The sequence below is a fragment of the Podarcis pityusensis genome, assembly GCF_964106645.2.
Source record: "Podarcis pityusensis genome assembly, chromosome: 11".
Classification (NCBI taxonomy): Eukaryota; Metazoa; Chordata; class Lepidosauria; order Squamata; family Lacertidae; genus Podarcis; species Podarcis pityusensis.
This window is the reverse complement of record NC_138036.1, coordinates 47,973,520-47,991,096: the sequence shown is the minus strand read 5'-3', so window position 1 is coordinate 47,991,096 and position 17,577 is coordinate 47,973,520. Positions and strand designations below refer to the sequence as shown.

Sequence of the window (17,577 nt, the reverse complement as noted above, 5' to 3'; positions counted from 1 at the left end):
CTCCAATCGTGGTGGTATTCTAATATAAAGCAATGGCCCGTCTTTCCAATTGAGCAGGGCTACTAGCCACGCATGGAAACAGGATAGACTTGCAGTGCAGATCTGGAATAACAAGACTGTTCTTTTAAGGAGGGCAGACCATATCCAATGTATGCAGGCTTGCATGCGTCTCCCTCTTCGTAGAAATCTGCATGAAGCACCCTATTCAGCATGGTGTATGTTAAGCGGGTATACTGCTCCTGTTGTTCTCGGGCTCAGAAAGCCTCCATCTTCTTTGTGTGGTCTCCCTCCAGTCTGGTTTTTTCAATTCAGTATTCTACTGAGACTGCTTTGTATAAACTCGGCAACGGCCCTCTGTATCAGTCTTCACCAACAACCTGGAATTCTCCAGATGTTTCGGACTACCAGCTCCCACCGACGTCAGCCAGCATGGGGAGGGGCTGTGCATAATGCTTCCATGTAAAGGGATTTCTTTATTCAGCCGGGCAACTCAAGCTGTCTGCCCAGCATAATTGAGCTCTGTATCCCAGTGTCCCTTTAGACTGCCAGGGTAGAATTGGCCCTGAAGGCGTTTGGAACACATTCGCCTTTGGATGACAATTGCTTCTATCTTGTGCCACCTCTGTGTCCCTTGACATTGTCCACATGAATCTTCCTTTGCGAAAACCACTTATGGTCAGGAACTACAGTGGTACCTTGGTTCCCAAACTTAATCCGTTCCGGAAGTCTGTTCCAAAACCAAAGCCTTCTAAAACCAAGGCATGCTTTCCCATAGAAAGTAATGCAAAATGGATTAATTCGTTCCAGACTTTTAAAAACAATCCCTAAAACGTGCACTGATGATAGTCATTGTTTGGATGGGGGGCTTTTATCTATTTCTGCAGTCGTACAATTAATCAATCCGTAGCTGAAATGGGTTCCACACGGTCACAAAAACGAAGTCACAAATCAGTCCCATAAAACAAAGAACAAGTCACAGTCAAAAAACAAAAAAGCCACACAAACAAAAACACGAAAACAAAAGCTCCAAATATCACCTCTGGACTCAATAGCCGACATACTCAACAGGAAGCCTCTGATTTGCAGCGGAAGACTCAATTTACAAACAGAACACACTCAACAGAAAGCGAAACATGTTCCACTTCCAAGGCAAAGTTCACAAACCGGATTACCTACTTCTGGGTTTGCAGCGTTCTATTTCCAAGTTGTTCATAAACTAAGCTGTTCTAAAACCAAGGTACCACTGTACTGACTACCAGTGTTAGAAACTCAGATATATAAGCTAATCACCAAAGGGCACCTTAAACCCAAGTTACAGTCACCACAACAGTGTGCTTGGGCGCCATTTTCCCTGCAGTGGGGCTTGTTGTTGTTGTCAGTTTCACGTCTATACCGCTTTATATTTTAAAGAAAAAAACATCGAGGCAGTTTTACAACACATCAAAACATCAGGTAAGACAATGCAGAACAAAACAAATTCAAGCTTCAAGGAAAATATTTCAGATCCTTCTCTAAGTGACATTTTATTTTCCCCATATTTATTTACTTAATTTATATAGTTGCCCCATAGCAGAAGGACTCTAGGAAGCCAGTGTAGTGTAGTGCTTCAGAGTGATGAACTAGGACTTGGGAGACCAGGGTTCATGTCCCCACTCAGTCATGAAGCTCATAGGGTGACCTTGGTCCAGTCACAGCCTCTTAACCTATCTCATAGGGTCGTGAACCATGTCCTCCTTTGGAGGAAAAGGTGGGAGATAAATGCAGTAATAAGGTCTTCTGTTTACCTGCTTAAGAAAGCTGGAGGGGCCAGCCAGATCTCCACGCGGTTTCAATTTGACCCATGCCAGTCTCAAAATGTGCTGGGTGCCTGGCTGATTGAATACTGTTGTTCAACTTGTGGGTCAGGCTCGGTATCCGGCTATGGCCTGATATTCTCCAGAGTCTGTGTTCATCTTTTATTTCTCAGTTAAAGGGATGCAGCTCATTTTTCCTGATTATATTTTGTCAAAGGAAGGTAGCATGCCTTGTAAACTTTGTGGCCTGTGGTTTCAGTTCCTGAAGGGAGCGTGCTTCTTAAACCTTATAATATTCATGCTCCTCCCCTGCAAAATAGAATTTACTTGCCTCGTTCCATGCTGACTGTTTGCTTTGAAAAAAGCAGCTGGGGCTAAGTACTTTGTAGAAGTCATGTGCCTGTAGCTGGCATCATGCATCATCTAGTCACAGATGGCCGGTTTGGACTGTCTGTTACTAGCAACGTCCTTTTTTTTACCCTCTCTGGCAACATAACCTTGAGAAATATATACTGGTCATTTTCCTTGGTTTTCTATCTCTTTATAACCCTGAATGGTAGCTGTGGAAATAGTTCTAGAATAAACCTGCATGAGTAAAGACTACTCACCATGAATAAAGGATGCAGAAAGGGCCTTAAATTAATAATTTGACTGATTATTACTCTAACAGATCAGGTTATGTGAGCTTTTTATATATGCAGCATAAATGGCTGCTTTGCATTTTTATACTTTCCTTCTCCGCCTCCGCTGAAAATAATAGTTTCATAGCTGTATGCTGTTATTGCTGAGATATGACTGAGGGAACTGCATTCAGTACAGTGAAGCACATTCATTTTCATCTAGTACCCGTTTATTGCCTTGAGCACTGTAAATCTGTCAGCTCTTCACGATTCTTTCACCTCTTTCTTCATTTGCTCCAGCTTCTAGTTTGACAATGTTCCCCTGAGGCAGAATTCTAATCTGCTTCCAATTAGTTGCAAAATGTGACTGAAATTTCCACATTACGACTGCTGTTTTACTTGCACGAACACATCTAGAAACAAATTAATGCTCTTGAATATTTATTTTCTGAGCCCTTGGATTTACTTTCAGGAGGGAAATTGCCAAATGTTTTCAAGCGATGTTCGAAGGGCTATATTTTTTTGGCTCACATTCGAATATTTACCACAGGTTTAAAATGGAAATGCTGTTTGACTTTAAAAAAAAAATTAAAAAATCCTATGAGTAAAATATTTTTGGCATCCTGAGGTTACTGAAAAGCTATTACGGATGGGGACATTTTATACCCCCCTTTTTTTTGCTGAGCTGTTGGAAAAACATGCATCCTCTTTGCAGAAACATCTTTGCCCCTCTTAGACAACATGTATTCATATTCATTGTATGTTTTATATACAATGGTCGGAATCCAAAGCTCCATTTCCTGCTCAAGACCTGGTGCCCCCACAAAATTGCACTTTTCTGGGTGGTATTCAATTCCGTTTGTGATAATTTGCAGCAGAAAGAGGGAACTGGGAACCTCCTTCATGCAAAATGGAAGTTTCTTAGGAATGCAAATGAAGCTCTAAGGATCTCAACAAATGTATTCATTTTATGAGGCATTGGCAATTTCCCATAGTGAACCATAGTGCAAGGGAGAGGAACTATGACTTTTATTACTATGTTGATATCAAATCTATCCACAACTTTACGGATAGTTGGTGCTGTGGTGTGTAGAATCCGAGACCTGGAGGTTCAGTGAACTGGGATTCAATATCCCTTTTCTTGTAGAGTATGCATGAATGGGGGAAAAACCATGGTGTACAGTTCTGTAAAGTTTTCCCCGTACAACTACTATAATGGCAGTAAGATGGTAGAGTGTTACTGTTACCGTGTTTATTTTCTTATTGGCTCTTATAGCTTACAAATGAGACCTTAAGCAACATGGCTATTACGGAGGCGTTCCATATACATTGTAATTCTGTATTCATTTTAAGTGGATACACTGTGATACAGAAAACTTGAATTCATTATATATATATATATATATATATATATATATATATGTATATATATATATATATATATATGTATATATATATATATGGGAACTAACCATTAGTGAGATGTTTAGCAGCTTGCAAACAGCTGGCTCTGATTGGAGCGACAAGTCTGAGGGAACTGCAGGGTTCTACTGCTTAGAGACAGGAAGATTGCATTTTTCCTGCATTGTATTAACACAAGTAGCTTATCTGGAGAGAAGATGTGCATTTAAGTAAACAGTGGCTAAATTTAAGGGGTGTAAATTTTTCATACAGCTCTGTGAGTTGGCAGATTGATGTCAGCAGCTGTAATAGGCTTTAAATAGGCTTGCAGAATTTCATTGGAAGTAAACTGTTGAAGTTGATATTGTTAAGTACCTGTCATTTATAAATGAGATTTCCACCTGTACGTTTCGTTATTGGAGTGTCATCAATAATTCTATTATTTATAGGGGGAAAGAGTTCCAAAAACAGGAAAAAACAACAACCTAGACTGACATGGTAGTTGGTATTGCAATACTTTTCCGCCAGAATAGACTTACATTCATTCAGTTGGTGGCTGTGGAGAGAGTCTTAGCTTCTGGGAAAGCATTTAAGATCACATTCAAAAGTGATCTTGTGAAAACAGATGATCTATTATAAGAAACAAACAGGTGTTTGTTTACTAAACTGTGCAGTGTTTTCATTAAATGTATATCACTTTTTTAAGGGAAGCTTGAGTTTCTCGCTAAGCTGTCCAGCAATGTAGAGTGTTAAGCTAAATTGAAAAGTTTTTAAGGTTCTCATTAAGTTCCTATCCAGGTTTTAAAATGCTTTGTGATTTTGTGGTAGCAAAGTCCGTGGCAGCAACCGGATATGCTGCTATTATATAGTACTAGAGTGTTCACAAATACATGAGTTAGCCACTGAAGGAATGACATTGTCAACAAAGAACATTTATATAAACAGCCAAACTTTTTTCCAAGGAAGTAAGGGGTGAGTTCAGCTTTGAATTTAATTTCCCACAGGACCAAAGGACTTGGAGGTATTATACCGACATTGACGTATTATATTCAGTTATTTTATATTTTCTCCACAGCCCTCCTAACAAAGAGGCAAGGATAGTGCACATCACTTTTTAAAAGCCCCGTGAGGCTTTTGCTAGACAGACAACCACAGTTAGTGGTTGACCCAAACAGCAGCAAGTGGAGTTTCATAGCTAACTGTAGGTTTTCACCCAGATTTTCCTGGCTCAAGGAGCTCAGCTCTGTTGGTTAAGAGCAGGGGTAGGCAACCTAAGGCCCAGGGACTGGATGCGGCCCAATCACCTTCTCAATCCAGCCTGGGGACACTCCGGGAATGAGTGTGTTTTTACATGAGTAGAATGTGTGCTATTATTTAAAATGCATCTCTGGGTTATTTGTGGGGCCTGCCTAGTGTTTTTACGTGAGTAGAATGTGTCCTTTTATTTAAAATGCATCTCTGGGTTATTTGTGGGGCATAGGAATTGGTTCATTCTCCCCCCCCCCCAAAAAAAAAGTTGTCCGGCCCACCACAAGGTCTGAGGGACAGTGGACCGGCCATGGCTGAAAAAGGTTGCTGACCCCTGGTTAAGAGCATGGTGGTGATAATGCCAAGGTTGCAGGTTTGATCCCCATATGGTTCAGCTGCATATGCAAGGATTTGGGCTAGACAATCCTTAGGGTCTCTTCCACTCTGTGATTCTAAGTCTAGTAGCCTTGGCATTATGCCACACTGGAGAATGAGCTCTGGAAAGCTGTAAGGGACTCCAGGAAGCAGAGGTTTTTAAGGGCAGGGAAGGGAGTGTCCGAGCCAGAATGGGAAAGGACAAGGCAGAATTGAGACACAGGAGCTTGAGGGAAGAGTAGGTAGAGCTAGGTTGTCCAGATGCAAAAGAGGACCAGGCTCCTGCACCTTTAATGGTTGTTTTGAAGAGGGAATTTCAGCAGGCAGATCTGGCATGAGAGACCTGCTGACATTTTTGCTATTGCTAAAGGTGCAGAGGTCCTCTTTTGCAACAGGCCAGCCTATGTAGAAAAGAGGGCTGGGTGGGTGTTTATTGTGAAAGACAAAAGAGCTTAAGGAAACGATGGGACCAAGACTTGAAAAGACAATGATGGCATGACCAGCTAAGTTCTACTCCCAAGTAGTTCCATTGAAATGAATGAACATGATTAAGTTGGGCTCATTAATTTAAATAGGTCTGTTTTGAGTCAGACTTAGTTGACTTCCATCCCCTGTTAACAGGGAGGGGGAGGGATAGAAGAAGGGGCAACATGGTCTTTAAGCGGGTGGCGCTGTGGTCTAAACCACTGAGCCTAGGGCTTGCCGATCGGAAGGTCGGCGGTTCGAATCCCCGCGACGGGGTGAGCTCCCATTGCTCGGTCCCTGCTCCTGCTCCTGCCAACCTAGCAGTTCGAAAGCACGTCAAAGTGCAAGTAGATAAATAGGTACCTCTTTGGCAGGAAGGTAAACAGCGTTTCCATGCGCTGCTCTGGTTTTGCCAGAAGCGGCTTCGTCATCCTGGCCACATAACCCAGAAAAACTGCGGACAAATGCCGGCTCCCTCGGCCAGTAAAGCGAGATGAGCACTGCAACTGCAGAGTCGTCCGCGACTAGACTTAACGGTCAGGGGTCCTTTTACCTTTACCTTTAAATGAGAAATGGAAGCTCAAGGACTGTGTGCCTATGAGCCATGGACAATAGGGCTGACACTGGCAGATCTCAATTCTGACCGAGATCCTTGTTTTAAAGCCTCACAGAGTGACTAAAAGCTAGTTGGCATGGCCTTCCCCATTGTTAAAACACCTGGTTAAATCCTCCCTTTTATGATGCTTGGCAAGGTGACACCTCGCCCATATCTTCATTGTAAATTCCAGAGGGTGGTGATGCCCAAGAGCGACTCTTCCCACAAATGGGCTGCACTGATCACCTGAAGCCTGTAGGTTAAAAAAAAGGGTAAAGGACCCCTGGACAGTTAAGTCCAGTCAAAGGCGGCTGTGGGGTTGTGGTGCTCATCTTGGCTTTTAGGCCGAGGGAGCTGGTGTTTGTCCACAGACAGCTTTCCGGGCCATGTGGCCAGCAGGACTAAACCGCTTCTGTTGCAATGGGATACCGTGACGGAAGCCAGAGTGCATGGAAACGCTGTTTACCTTCCCGCCACAGTGGTATCTATTTATCTACTTGCACTGGTGTGCTTTCGAACTGCTAGATGGGCAGGAGCTGGGACAGAGCAACGGGAGCTCACCCCGTCACAGGGATTCGAATCACCAACCTTCCAATTGGCTCAGTGGTTTAGACCACAGTGCCACCCGCGTCCCCCACCTAAAGCCTCTTTATTCCCATGGGCTGGGGGACAAGGACATGGCCGAAGGCCTGAATAGGAGCACTCCACACTGGTTTTTAAAATACACACACATTCTCTCCCTCTCTCTCTCATCTAGCCAGGGGCAATTCTTGTAGAGCAATAAGCTGTATCCCTTACGGAATGTGGAACTACAGCTGGGAACCGAAGAACAGCCCAACTTGTTCTTTATCCCCAAGGGAGTGCTTATATTTCTCAAATTGAGAAATGTCACATGGGAAGCTTCTTTCAAAATGGGGGGGGGGGGTGTCGTTTCCAAAGCAGTTTGAAGGGGAAAAGCACAAACAACCCCATGCGTCTCTCCTAAAGCAGCCCTAAACAAGGTGTCACAGATTTAGTTTTGCCAAATGCCCTTAACCAGCTGAGCAGCAAATCCACATTATTGCTGCTTTTTTCTGCCAGGACTCCATATGAACAGCCCAGAAGCTTCATACACAGAGCTGAATCCATAAACCTAGTATTTTGGGCCATCGTTTTGCATGCTTTAAATTTACTTTAGAGCAGGCATAGGCAAACTAGGCCCTCCAGCTGTTTTGCGACTACAACTCCCATCATCCCTAGCTAACAGGACCAGTGGTCAGGGATGATGGGAGTTGTAGTCCCAAAACAGCTGGAGGGCCAGGTTTGCCTATGCCTGCTTTAGAGCATAGAGTACTATGTACACAAACACACACACACACACACAAACACAAAAGCAAAACTTTCAACAGAAGCCATGCGGGTTCTAAGAGGCATAAAATGCTTTTGGTGATGCCTCATAGTTTTTATAAACTCTTCGCGAGCTTATTGCTTTTAAACATCACGGGCACGGGCAATAACAGAAGAACCTATGAGCCTGTACATTGGATTACAGCCAAGCAGGCAGAGAAGGGGGGGGGGAGGGAGAAAACGAAAAGATGAATGGTTTAATTGTAGAGCAAATCATTTGTTTACAGATTAAGACCTATTTGGTAGCCAAATCCAACGGACAAGGAGGTGAAAGTATAGGACTCTGAGGTACAGGAAATGAATGTCTAGCTTTATATTTTGTGACCACGTGTTCTTGTTTTTTGCTTTTTTTGCTTTCTTTACCCCCTCCCGAAGCAGAGTAGCCAAGGGGAGAGAAAAGTGAATTGTTTAATAGCGAGGACTGCTGAGCAAAGTGCATATTTGAGAAAGCAACAAAGGGCGGCGGGGGGGGGGGAGGGTAGTGTTCACAATTTTTTAAAAAAACCAACCAGCTTTTGCTGCCTGACAGGAGCCTGACAAGTCAGGGGCACCAGTTGTTGGCAAATGGAGTTTGCCTCCTTTGTTGGCTTGAATTTAAAAAGAGGAGAGAGAGAGAGAGAGAATACTGCTGTTAACCTGAACAAACATAATGCGTTCACTCAAACTTGTCTCTCTGAAATGCAATTTGGCTTGCCTGCAAAACCTTCTCCCTCTTTCCCCTTAGCTCCACCTCCCAACAAAGGAAGGAGGAAACTGCATAAATTGACTTTTGTTCCACTAGCCTAGCTAATTAGCGGCACGGAAGAGCTCCGAAGCATATACATAAAAAACCCCTGTAAGCCAGTCCCTTTTCAACAGGACTTTATTACTGTCAATGTTATATTTTTGGAGCAGTATATTCAGAAATGCTCCTGGAAATAGACTTAACTTTGATTTATCATTGAGCGAGTTCTTTATTTTATTATATTTTTTTGCAAGGACATTCAATAGATCCTTTGCCCTACAAGGAAGCTGTCCCCTTGAATTGTGAATATATATTGTGGGCTGATTGCTGGTTGGATATGTCACTTAGATAATATTGACTTGTAAATAGATAACTGCCATTTATCTCTGGGCAATTACAGCTTTCCACTGGCTTTATCTCGACAGGTGTTTGAGCCCTGTCTTTGTGGGGTTTTTTTTTCTTTTCCATTTTTAAAACCTCCTGATACTATAACAAATGGAAGCCATTGGAACAAATGAAATTATAGGCATATTTTTTTCCTATTTTGCATACTTTGCAGATTATAATCATTAAATTATATGTTGCAAAGTGTTCTCTTGCAGTGTGAAATAAATAGAGCAGTGGTTTCTTTAAAAATAGACTGGGGGGGGGGAGGACTGTCTCTCGAAATATAAAATCTCTCTTGAACCAGCCTTGAACCCAGACGTCTGCAGTTGCTTAGTTCCTTTGAACTCCCAGGAGGAGCTAGCATGCTGATTCTATTTAAGACAGCAGAGAAAAGGTGATCGCACACAATAAACATCTTTAAAATTTATATTTAAACTTAAATTTCAAAGCTTTCTATTCCCACAGAGCTCTAGCACCAAATAGGCTTCACCACTGATTGCAAGGTCAAGGTCCTTGTTTATAATCGAATATACAGATGAGGAAGTAACTGAGGAATAATTCAGATTTTTTTGTGTTGGAGTACTGTATGGCCATTGGAGATCCCACACTTATAAAATACTTCTTGCTCAAGATAAAGGTAAAGGGACCCCTGACCATTAGGTCCAGTTGTGACCGACTCTGGGGTTGCGCGCTCATCTCGCTTTATTGGCCGAGGGAGCTGGCGTACAGCTTCCGGGTCATGTGGCCAGCATGACAAAGCCGCTTCTGGCGAACTAAAGCAGCACATGGAAACACTGTTTACCTTCCCGCCGGAGCGGTACCTATTTATCTACTTGCACTTTGACGTGCTTTCGAACTGCTAAGTTGGCAGGAGCAGGGACTGAGCAACAGGAGCTCACCCCGTCGCAGGGATTTGAACCTCCAACCTTCTGATCGGCAAGTCCTAGGCTCTGTGGTTTAACCCACAACGCCACCCGCGTCCCCATTGCTCAAGATAGGAGACTGCAATTGTCCTGCAATTGTACAGCAAGTTTCAACTGATCTTGGTGGGGCTTGTTCTCATGCAAGCGAGTTTGAGCTTTTAACCTGTGAATTAGGTGATTGCAGTGTTGTGGATGGTGTGGACACAACTGTAATAGCTCTTGTGGAATGAGATTTACCTATGGTGAATCTGTGGGTCCTACCTGCCATGGCATAGCTTTTATCTTTCTTCATAGTTGCAGAAAATAACTTGGCTGGAAGGCAAGTACAGTCGTACCTTGGATCTCAAACGCCTTGCGAGTCGAACGTTTTGGCTCACGAACGCCGCAAACTCGGAAGTGAGTGTTCCGGTTTGCAAACTTTCTTTGGAACCCAAACGTCCTTCGCGGCTTCTGATTGGCTGTAGGAGCATCCTGCAGCCAATCAGAAGCTGCGCCTTGGTTTATGAATGTTTTGGAAGGCAAATGGACTTTCGGAACAGATTCCGTTCGACTTCAGGGGTAGCACCCCTGCATGGTGTCTTAAATCAGAAGACAAATCTGTGCACAAGGAGTGAATTGGGAGATAAGAGGAGGAGCAAGTCTCCCCTAAATAATTATTTCCGAATAATTTCAAATCTACAATCTCCCTGTCATGAACAACCAGCATCTACAACAGTTATCTAATACAGCGGATCACTTACTTTGCATTTTATTATTAAGAATTTAGGAATATACATTTTACTGACGACTTGTTTGAAATTATCATTTAAGTCTCAATTTGAAATGTATTTTAATATTTAAGACCTAGCACCGCAATTCTAAGCACATTTACTTTTAATGAAATTTCATGGGAATCAGTGGAATTTATTTCCTTATATAACAGTATACGCTTTGATATAAAATCCGTGAGAATAATTTTCAATATGTGTGAGTCCTTTGCAATGTGTGATTTCGATTGTATACATATACATGAATTAAATATGCAAACTTATGCTTTGTGCATATCAAATTATACAGGCTCCCTAGCTTCCATACTCCCTCCTGTCTTCTCCTCAGATTTACGGTTTCCCATCTGTTCCTCTCTTCCAACTGCCTGAAATAATAAAGTTTTACAACACAGCACAACATCGTATGGAGCTGTGTTTAGGAAGACACATAAGATAACACCATGCAACACCTTTATGCGGTTGGGAAAGGAGCTGTCCAGCATATTAAGCAGCCATAGTGGTTTAAAGCCCTAATTATTGTTATTATTATTATTATTATTATTATTATTATTATTAATACCCCACTCCTCTGGCTGGGTTTCACTGGCCACTCTGGGCGGCTCCCAACAGAATATTAAAAACACAATAAAACATCAAACGTTAAAAACTTCCCTAAACAGGGCTGCTTTCAGATGTCTTCTAAAAGTCAGATAGTTGTTTATTTCCTTGACATCTGATGGGAGGGTGTTCCACAGGGCGGACGCTACTACTGAGAAGGCCCTCTGCCTGGTTCCCTGCCACCTCACTTCTCACAGTGAGGGAACATCCAGAAGGCCCTTGGGAGGAGGACCTCAGTGTCCGGGTTGAACAATGGGGGTCCGTATTGGGAGCCAATTTAGGTATTTCAGGACCCAAAGGATGGCTATGGCCTCTATACATAAGTACGCAAGATGAACCTGCTGGATCAGGGCAGTGGCTCATCCAGTCTAGTATCTTCTTCTCACATGGCCAACCAGATGCTTCTGGGATGCATAGGGATGTAGGTGCCACTCTGGTCTAAACCACTGAGTCTCTTGGGCTTGCCAGTCGGAAGGTCAGCGTTTCGAATCCCCATGACGAAGTGAGCTCCCATTGCTCTGTCCCAGCTCCTGCCAACCTAGCAGTTCGAAAGCACACCAGTGCAAGTACATAAATAGGTACCACTGTGGCAGGAAGGTAATCAGTGTTTCTGTGCGCTCTGGTTTCTGTCACCGTGTCTCTTTGTGCCAGAAGCGGTTTAGTCCTGCTGTCCATACTAACTGGAAAACTGCCTGCAGACAAATGCCGGCTCCCTTGGCCTGAATGCGAGATGAGCCCAAAGTCACCTTTGACTGGACTTAACCATCCAGGGGTCCTTTACCTTTACCTTCCAGGAAGCATGCAAACTGAACCTAACCCAATGTTCAAAATTAGCCAGGAGCATTTCGCACCTGACTATCAACCACTTGCGACCAAGTGAAGGTGCGTGGGCGCCAGGATGATGCCTGACATCTCCACGATCTGGAGGTGCATGCCTGGGGATCCTTGGATCTTAGCAGTTTACACACACTTATACCCCATCCTGTAGAATTCTATCACTTATATTTTATCTGCAGAATCAGAATGAGTTTATGGAACCAAATTGCTTTTTCTGTGCAGCCTCAGCAGGAGCAGTCACCATTCAGAAAAAGAGGTCAGAATATCCCTGGATCAAGTGACTTTTCTTCTTTAAATTCTCAAAATTCTTATCCTAGCTCAAGGTTGTCATCTGAACTGTTGTTGTTGTTTAGTCGTTTAGTCATGTCCGACTCTTCGTGACCCCATGGACCAGAACACGCCAGGCACTCCTGTCTTCCACTGCCTCCTGCAGTTTAGTCAAACTCATGCTGGTAGCTTCAAGAACACTGTCCAACCATCTCGTCCTCTGTCGTCCCCTTCTCTTTGTGCCCTCCATCTTTCCCAACATCAGGGTCTTTTCCAGGGAGTTTTCTCTTCTCATGAGGTGGCCAAAGTATTGGAGCCTCAGCTTCAGGATCTGTCCTTCCAGTGTGCACTCAGGGCTGATTTCCTTAAGAATAGATAGGTTTGATCTTCTTGCAGTCCATGGGACTCTCAAGAGTCTCCTCCAGCACCATAATTCAAAAGCAGTCATCTGAACTAGCCAGGTGTTTAACTGAGAATCACAGTCAGTCCATCATTTGAACAGTCAGTCTTGCCCCAAAATGGCAATTAGACATCCTGTTTTGGTGGGTATAACCTTGATTTAAGTAGCCATTTGGCGTCTAGCTTTTTTTTCTGAGTTTCTAACACTGATCTAAGCACAACTACCTTCTGCTCACCTGTGTTTCCCAGCATGTGTGCCTTTCTATGCTAACAACCCCAATCTGATTTTTCTCTGACATCCCAGATGGTTTTTCAAGAGTTACATAGACCACTCATTCTGTTGGCCAGCAATAAGGTGTCACCCCTCTAACCCTGCTCAGGTATTTGCTGTGAACACTGAAAAGTGCCACGGGGTCATGCGTGCAAGCAAGCCCTACACCCAATGTTTCTGTCTGTGCCAAAGACCTGCAAAGGGGGAATTGCAAGCTTTGGTGTGACCAGGAACTCCAATCGTGCAGGTTCCTGCTTATAATAAATATCGTGAGCATGTGATCTTCCCTTCCAAAGTAGGAAGGTGAGGGTGGAGCAGGCAGAGATGTTTTCCCTGCCTGGTCCCACACCCTTTTTACAGAATTTGGGAATGCACCTTGTGTAAGAACGATGCCTGGAGAGCCCTTCTGTGCCTGTGCAGTCTAGACTGGCGGCATATTCTGCAGCTCGTGAAGTAAAGAACCTTAGGGAGAGAGAGAGACAGAACCTGACCAACTGTAAACTGTAAACTCCAGTCCTCTTTCTGCGTTTCCCAGTCACTCTGCAAGCACTCCTGAGAGATCAGTTGGTTTGTCTGACTGTCAGTTGGCATTTGTAGTCTCGGGGGGAAAAGATGAGGCTCTTGGAGGTAAGATTTTGAGTGCAAATATTGAATTGAGATGTCACCGTGCGGTGACAAACTTTTAACGCCATCAGTGCGATGTGTGCCGCAGAAAGGGAAATATTGTGCCCCACATCTTCTGTGGGGCGTCAAAGGGATTTGAGTTGAGGGCAAGAAGAGCAACCGGGGTCTTGATACGAAATCCATATAAGAAAGCTGCCTAAATTAAATGAATTTTAAAGGGCTCGGGAAGCCCAGTTTTTAATTGGGACCATTTCCCTGCCTTTTTAGCAGCAGCCTACTAGAAATTTAGCCAAATTTCCTGGCATGTAGTTAACAGGATCTGGGCTACAGCTTCCCCGGCTAAATTTATTTATGTTGGGCTGCTGTTGAAAACATTCTTTTCTCGTTCTTCATTTTAGGAAGCAGCTCTAGATGTTTATCATACAACTATATTAAAGATGCTCAGAGGGTTTTGAGTCATCAGGGTTTTTAGGCCTGTGCCAGTTTCTGTATTGTGAAAATCTGCAACGATAAAGGCTGGCACCAGAATTTATGTGCAGCGATGTCTGGCAGTTAAACTATTTATGACCTTTTGCCAATTCTGGCAACAGGGCGCGCAGTTTTCGGCTCAGAAGAATTGGTATAGAATTACAGCTTCTCTTTCAAACTCAAGAATGTTTTATTTTGCTTTGTTTTTAATTTATTCCCCTTTGTGTGTATTGACACAGGAAAGAGATATACAGTAGAAGTCTCAGATGAAACAAAAGACAGTTTCCCCCCCTCCTTCCCAGCTTACAGTTAACCTGCCGTTGAACTTGACAGTTTCAACTGGCACAAGCCCATCACGACATTCTAGAACTTTCCCCTCTAAATGTTTACAGAGAGAAATTATGGGAGTTAACCGGAGTGATGACTGATATCATTTTCACTCTGCAGAAGATATGCTTCGCTCCTGGTTTAAGTGGCCTTGACTGACAAGCGATTTTAGTTGAGGGAGGGAAATGAGTTTTGACGGTTTGATGCATCAGAGAATGCATTCCTTGTCAAGCTGGTTTCATATATTACTTAGTCAAAAAATTAATGCATAATTTGAAAAGACAAGGGTGTTGTTTGCTGTGCTGGGTGCGGTTTTAATCCCCAAACTCAGAATATGAACATTTTTTGTCCGGCTTATACTCTTTAATGTAGAATTCCTCAAGCGACAATAAAATTATATGCTGTTTTCCTCCCAAAGTCAATAACCTCCTTGTAATGCAATCCGATGAATCTTTACACAGAAGTAAGTCCTACTGTGTTCAGTTAATCTTGCTCCTTAACAAGTGTTTTTGGGTTGCCGCCTTTAAAGCCTTATATGTCTTAAAAAATAAACGCCCTCCCTTGCGATAAATGGAGTGAAAAATGTCATAAAACACCCTGATCTGGATTCTTTAGACTTCTGGCATATTTAGATTTCTTCCATCCTCACCCATTTATTACTGAAACACGCCACATGGTAGTCTGTGCAATTTTGTAATAATATTTGAAAATGTCCTCCCTAATCTTAAAATAAACTTTGACATCTTTAAAATTCTCCTATTAGCAGTTCTTCCTTGCTCAGATGGCAAAGACTTCAGATTTTCTTAAGATGGCTGCAGATTATGATCTATGGTTCTTCCAGCGAAACTGCTGCTGTGAATCTGAATATATAGCCATTCCACATTGGCCTTTTAGATGGCCATTAGCACCACATAAGTACAAGCCTTTTTTTATTTCCAGATAGCATTTATTCTTCACAGTTCTCCTTCTTCAAATATTTGATGGCAGTGCCATTTGCCAAGCCCTGAATAACAACAAGCATTTTATTGAAGTAGAGATTTCTGAATAAGGCAATGTTGAAGTGTCTTTCTTGCCATGAATGTCTCAGTTCTTTCCCAGAAAGGTACCTGAATTTTCAGTCATTTTTAGCCAGTCAGTTAGTTTTAGTTTTAGTCAGTTAGTTGCTCATTTTGGCATTTTTAACGGTTCTGCACTTGCAGAAGTTTGTTTTTAATTCAAGTTTAATTTAATTTACAACTTGTGTAACTAAACAGAAAGAGAAGGGAGAATGCATGGATCTTGGATTCTTCTTTCCCATCAGCAATCCTAGAAAAGTTGACAGAAAGGACCACTGTCACCCCAGTCAGAAATCTGAGCTTCCATTTTTTAAAATTATTATTATTATTATTATTATTATTATTATTATTATTTTACAAAAGTTGGATTTCTGAAATTGGGAACTACTTAGGAAGAAAAATAACTATCTTTATGTAAATCCCATTCAGGTAAGGTCCAGCCACCCTCAGTTCTGAATTGATGTTTTTAAATGTGCTTGAAATGCTTTATGAAAATGTGACACTTTCTGGGTCAGCTGTTTTGGACAGAAGAAGCCTTCCCTCCAGCAGAACAGAGCCAGGGAATTTGCATTTCCCTAATGCATTTGGAAAAAAAAATTCCTCATCTATATTTTGTCAAATTATATTCACTTGTCCTAAGCAAATGTGGGATAAGAAAGGTCATCTTCCGCTGCAGAGATTGCAGAAAAATTATATGATTGAGCCCAAAGAATTCAAATCAGCTGAAAGCTGTCGTGATAGGAGTCTGAGCAACATTATCCGTGTTTGCTTCTTTCGCACAAGGAGGGCTCTGATTAGTCACATATATCACAGTGAAGCTGAACGATGACTTTTCTGTTCACTCACATTTTCCAGTTACGGAGGACGACAAGTGTGCACATTAGCAAGGCTGAAGGTTTGGAAACTGCAGCTAGTGAAGAACTCAACATCCCAACTCTAGGGCCACCAGGGCAGTACAATACAGTGGTACCTTTGTTGTCGAACTTAATCTGTTCCGGGAGTCCGTTCGACTCCCAGAATGGGTCAAAAACCAAGGTGTGGCTTCTGATTGGCTACAGGAGCTTCTTGCACTCAGTCGGAAGCTGCGGCGGACGTTCGGCTTCTGAAAAACGTTTGCAAACAGGAACACTCACTTCCGGGTTTGTGGCGTTCGGGAGCTGATTTGTTCAGGAGCCAAGCCGTTCGAGTACCAAGGTACCACTGTACTGGTCTTACGTGAACTACAGTGGTTGCTAGTTTATGTCCAGGCACAATTCAAGGTGGCGGTCTTTGAGTTCAATACTCTAACCATGCAAGTGTGTGTGTGTGTGTGTGTGTGTGTGTGTGTGATAGAGTGTGAGAGAGAAGATATAAATCCTCTTCAGTCAAACTAGGATTATAGGATTGTAGTGTGCATAGGATTACAGTGGTACTTCCGGTTACAAACGGGATCCGTTCCGGAGGCCCGGCCGCATCCAAAAAACTTCGTAACCAGAGGTGCCCTTCTGCACACTCGCATGGCGCACAGAGTGCTTCTGCACATGTGCACAGAGCGCTTCTGCGCATGCGGCAAAACCCAGAAGTATACACTTCCAGGGTTGCTGTGTTCGCAACCTAAGGATTACATTACCCGAAGGTAACGTAACCCGAGGGTCCACTGTATAGCCCAAATGGTGTGGTTATCCCCTGCTCCTGATTCCCTCTGTTTGGAATGTAGGGCTAATGCCAGGCAGAGCCTTTTGTATGATAGCTTCTGGAACTCAGCGTTGCTTGATATTTATGGCGTGGATGACAGTCTAACTTTGAGAGGAGCCCTTTTTATTTCTTTCACTTTGAGACTGTGACTCTTAGTGACTTTCCACAGTTAGTAAATAGTACCATGATTTTATTTTTCTATTTTTGTAAATGTTTTTAGAATGTCGGCATAGGCTTTTAAATAATTTTTAAAGAATATTTTTGCGTGCGCACACACACACACACACAAAACAACCACCAAAACAGTGTATTCACACAATGGTAACTGCCTTTTAATTCTGAATAAATTTCTAGAGCTTTCAAATGACATTCTG

The 17,577-nt window shown here is 42.9% G+C and overlaps 1 protein-coding gene across 4 annotated transcripts in view; it reads left to right on the top strand.

Moving 5' to 3' along the window:
- ZNF608 (zinc finger protein 608) overlaps nt 1-17,577 on the top strand; it is a gene marked incomplete at its 3' end in the record, with an annotated part of 135,059 nt that overhangs the window by 22,789 nt on the left and 94,693 nt on the right. The window contains exon 1 of one of the 4 annotated variants that reach the window (XM_080972281.1): nt 13,467-13,682. The exons of the other annotated variants lie outside the window; for them this stretch is intronic. Coding sequence (XP_080828407.1) covers nt 13,668-13,682 — 15 coding nt within the window. The 5' untranslated portion in view covers nt 13,467-13,667. Of the gene's footprint in view, nt 1-13,466; nt 13,683-17,577 lie in introns of those variants that run through there. 4 annotated transcript variants of the gene reach the window in all.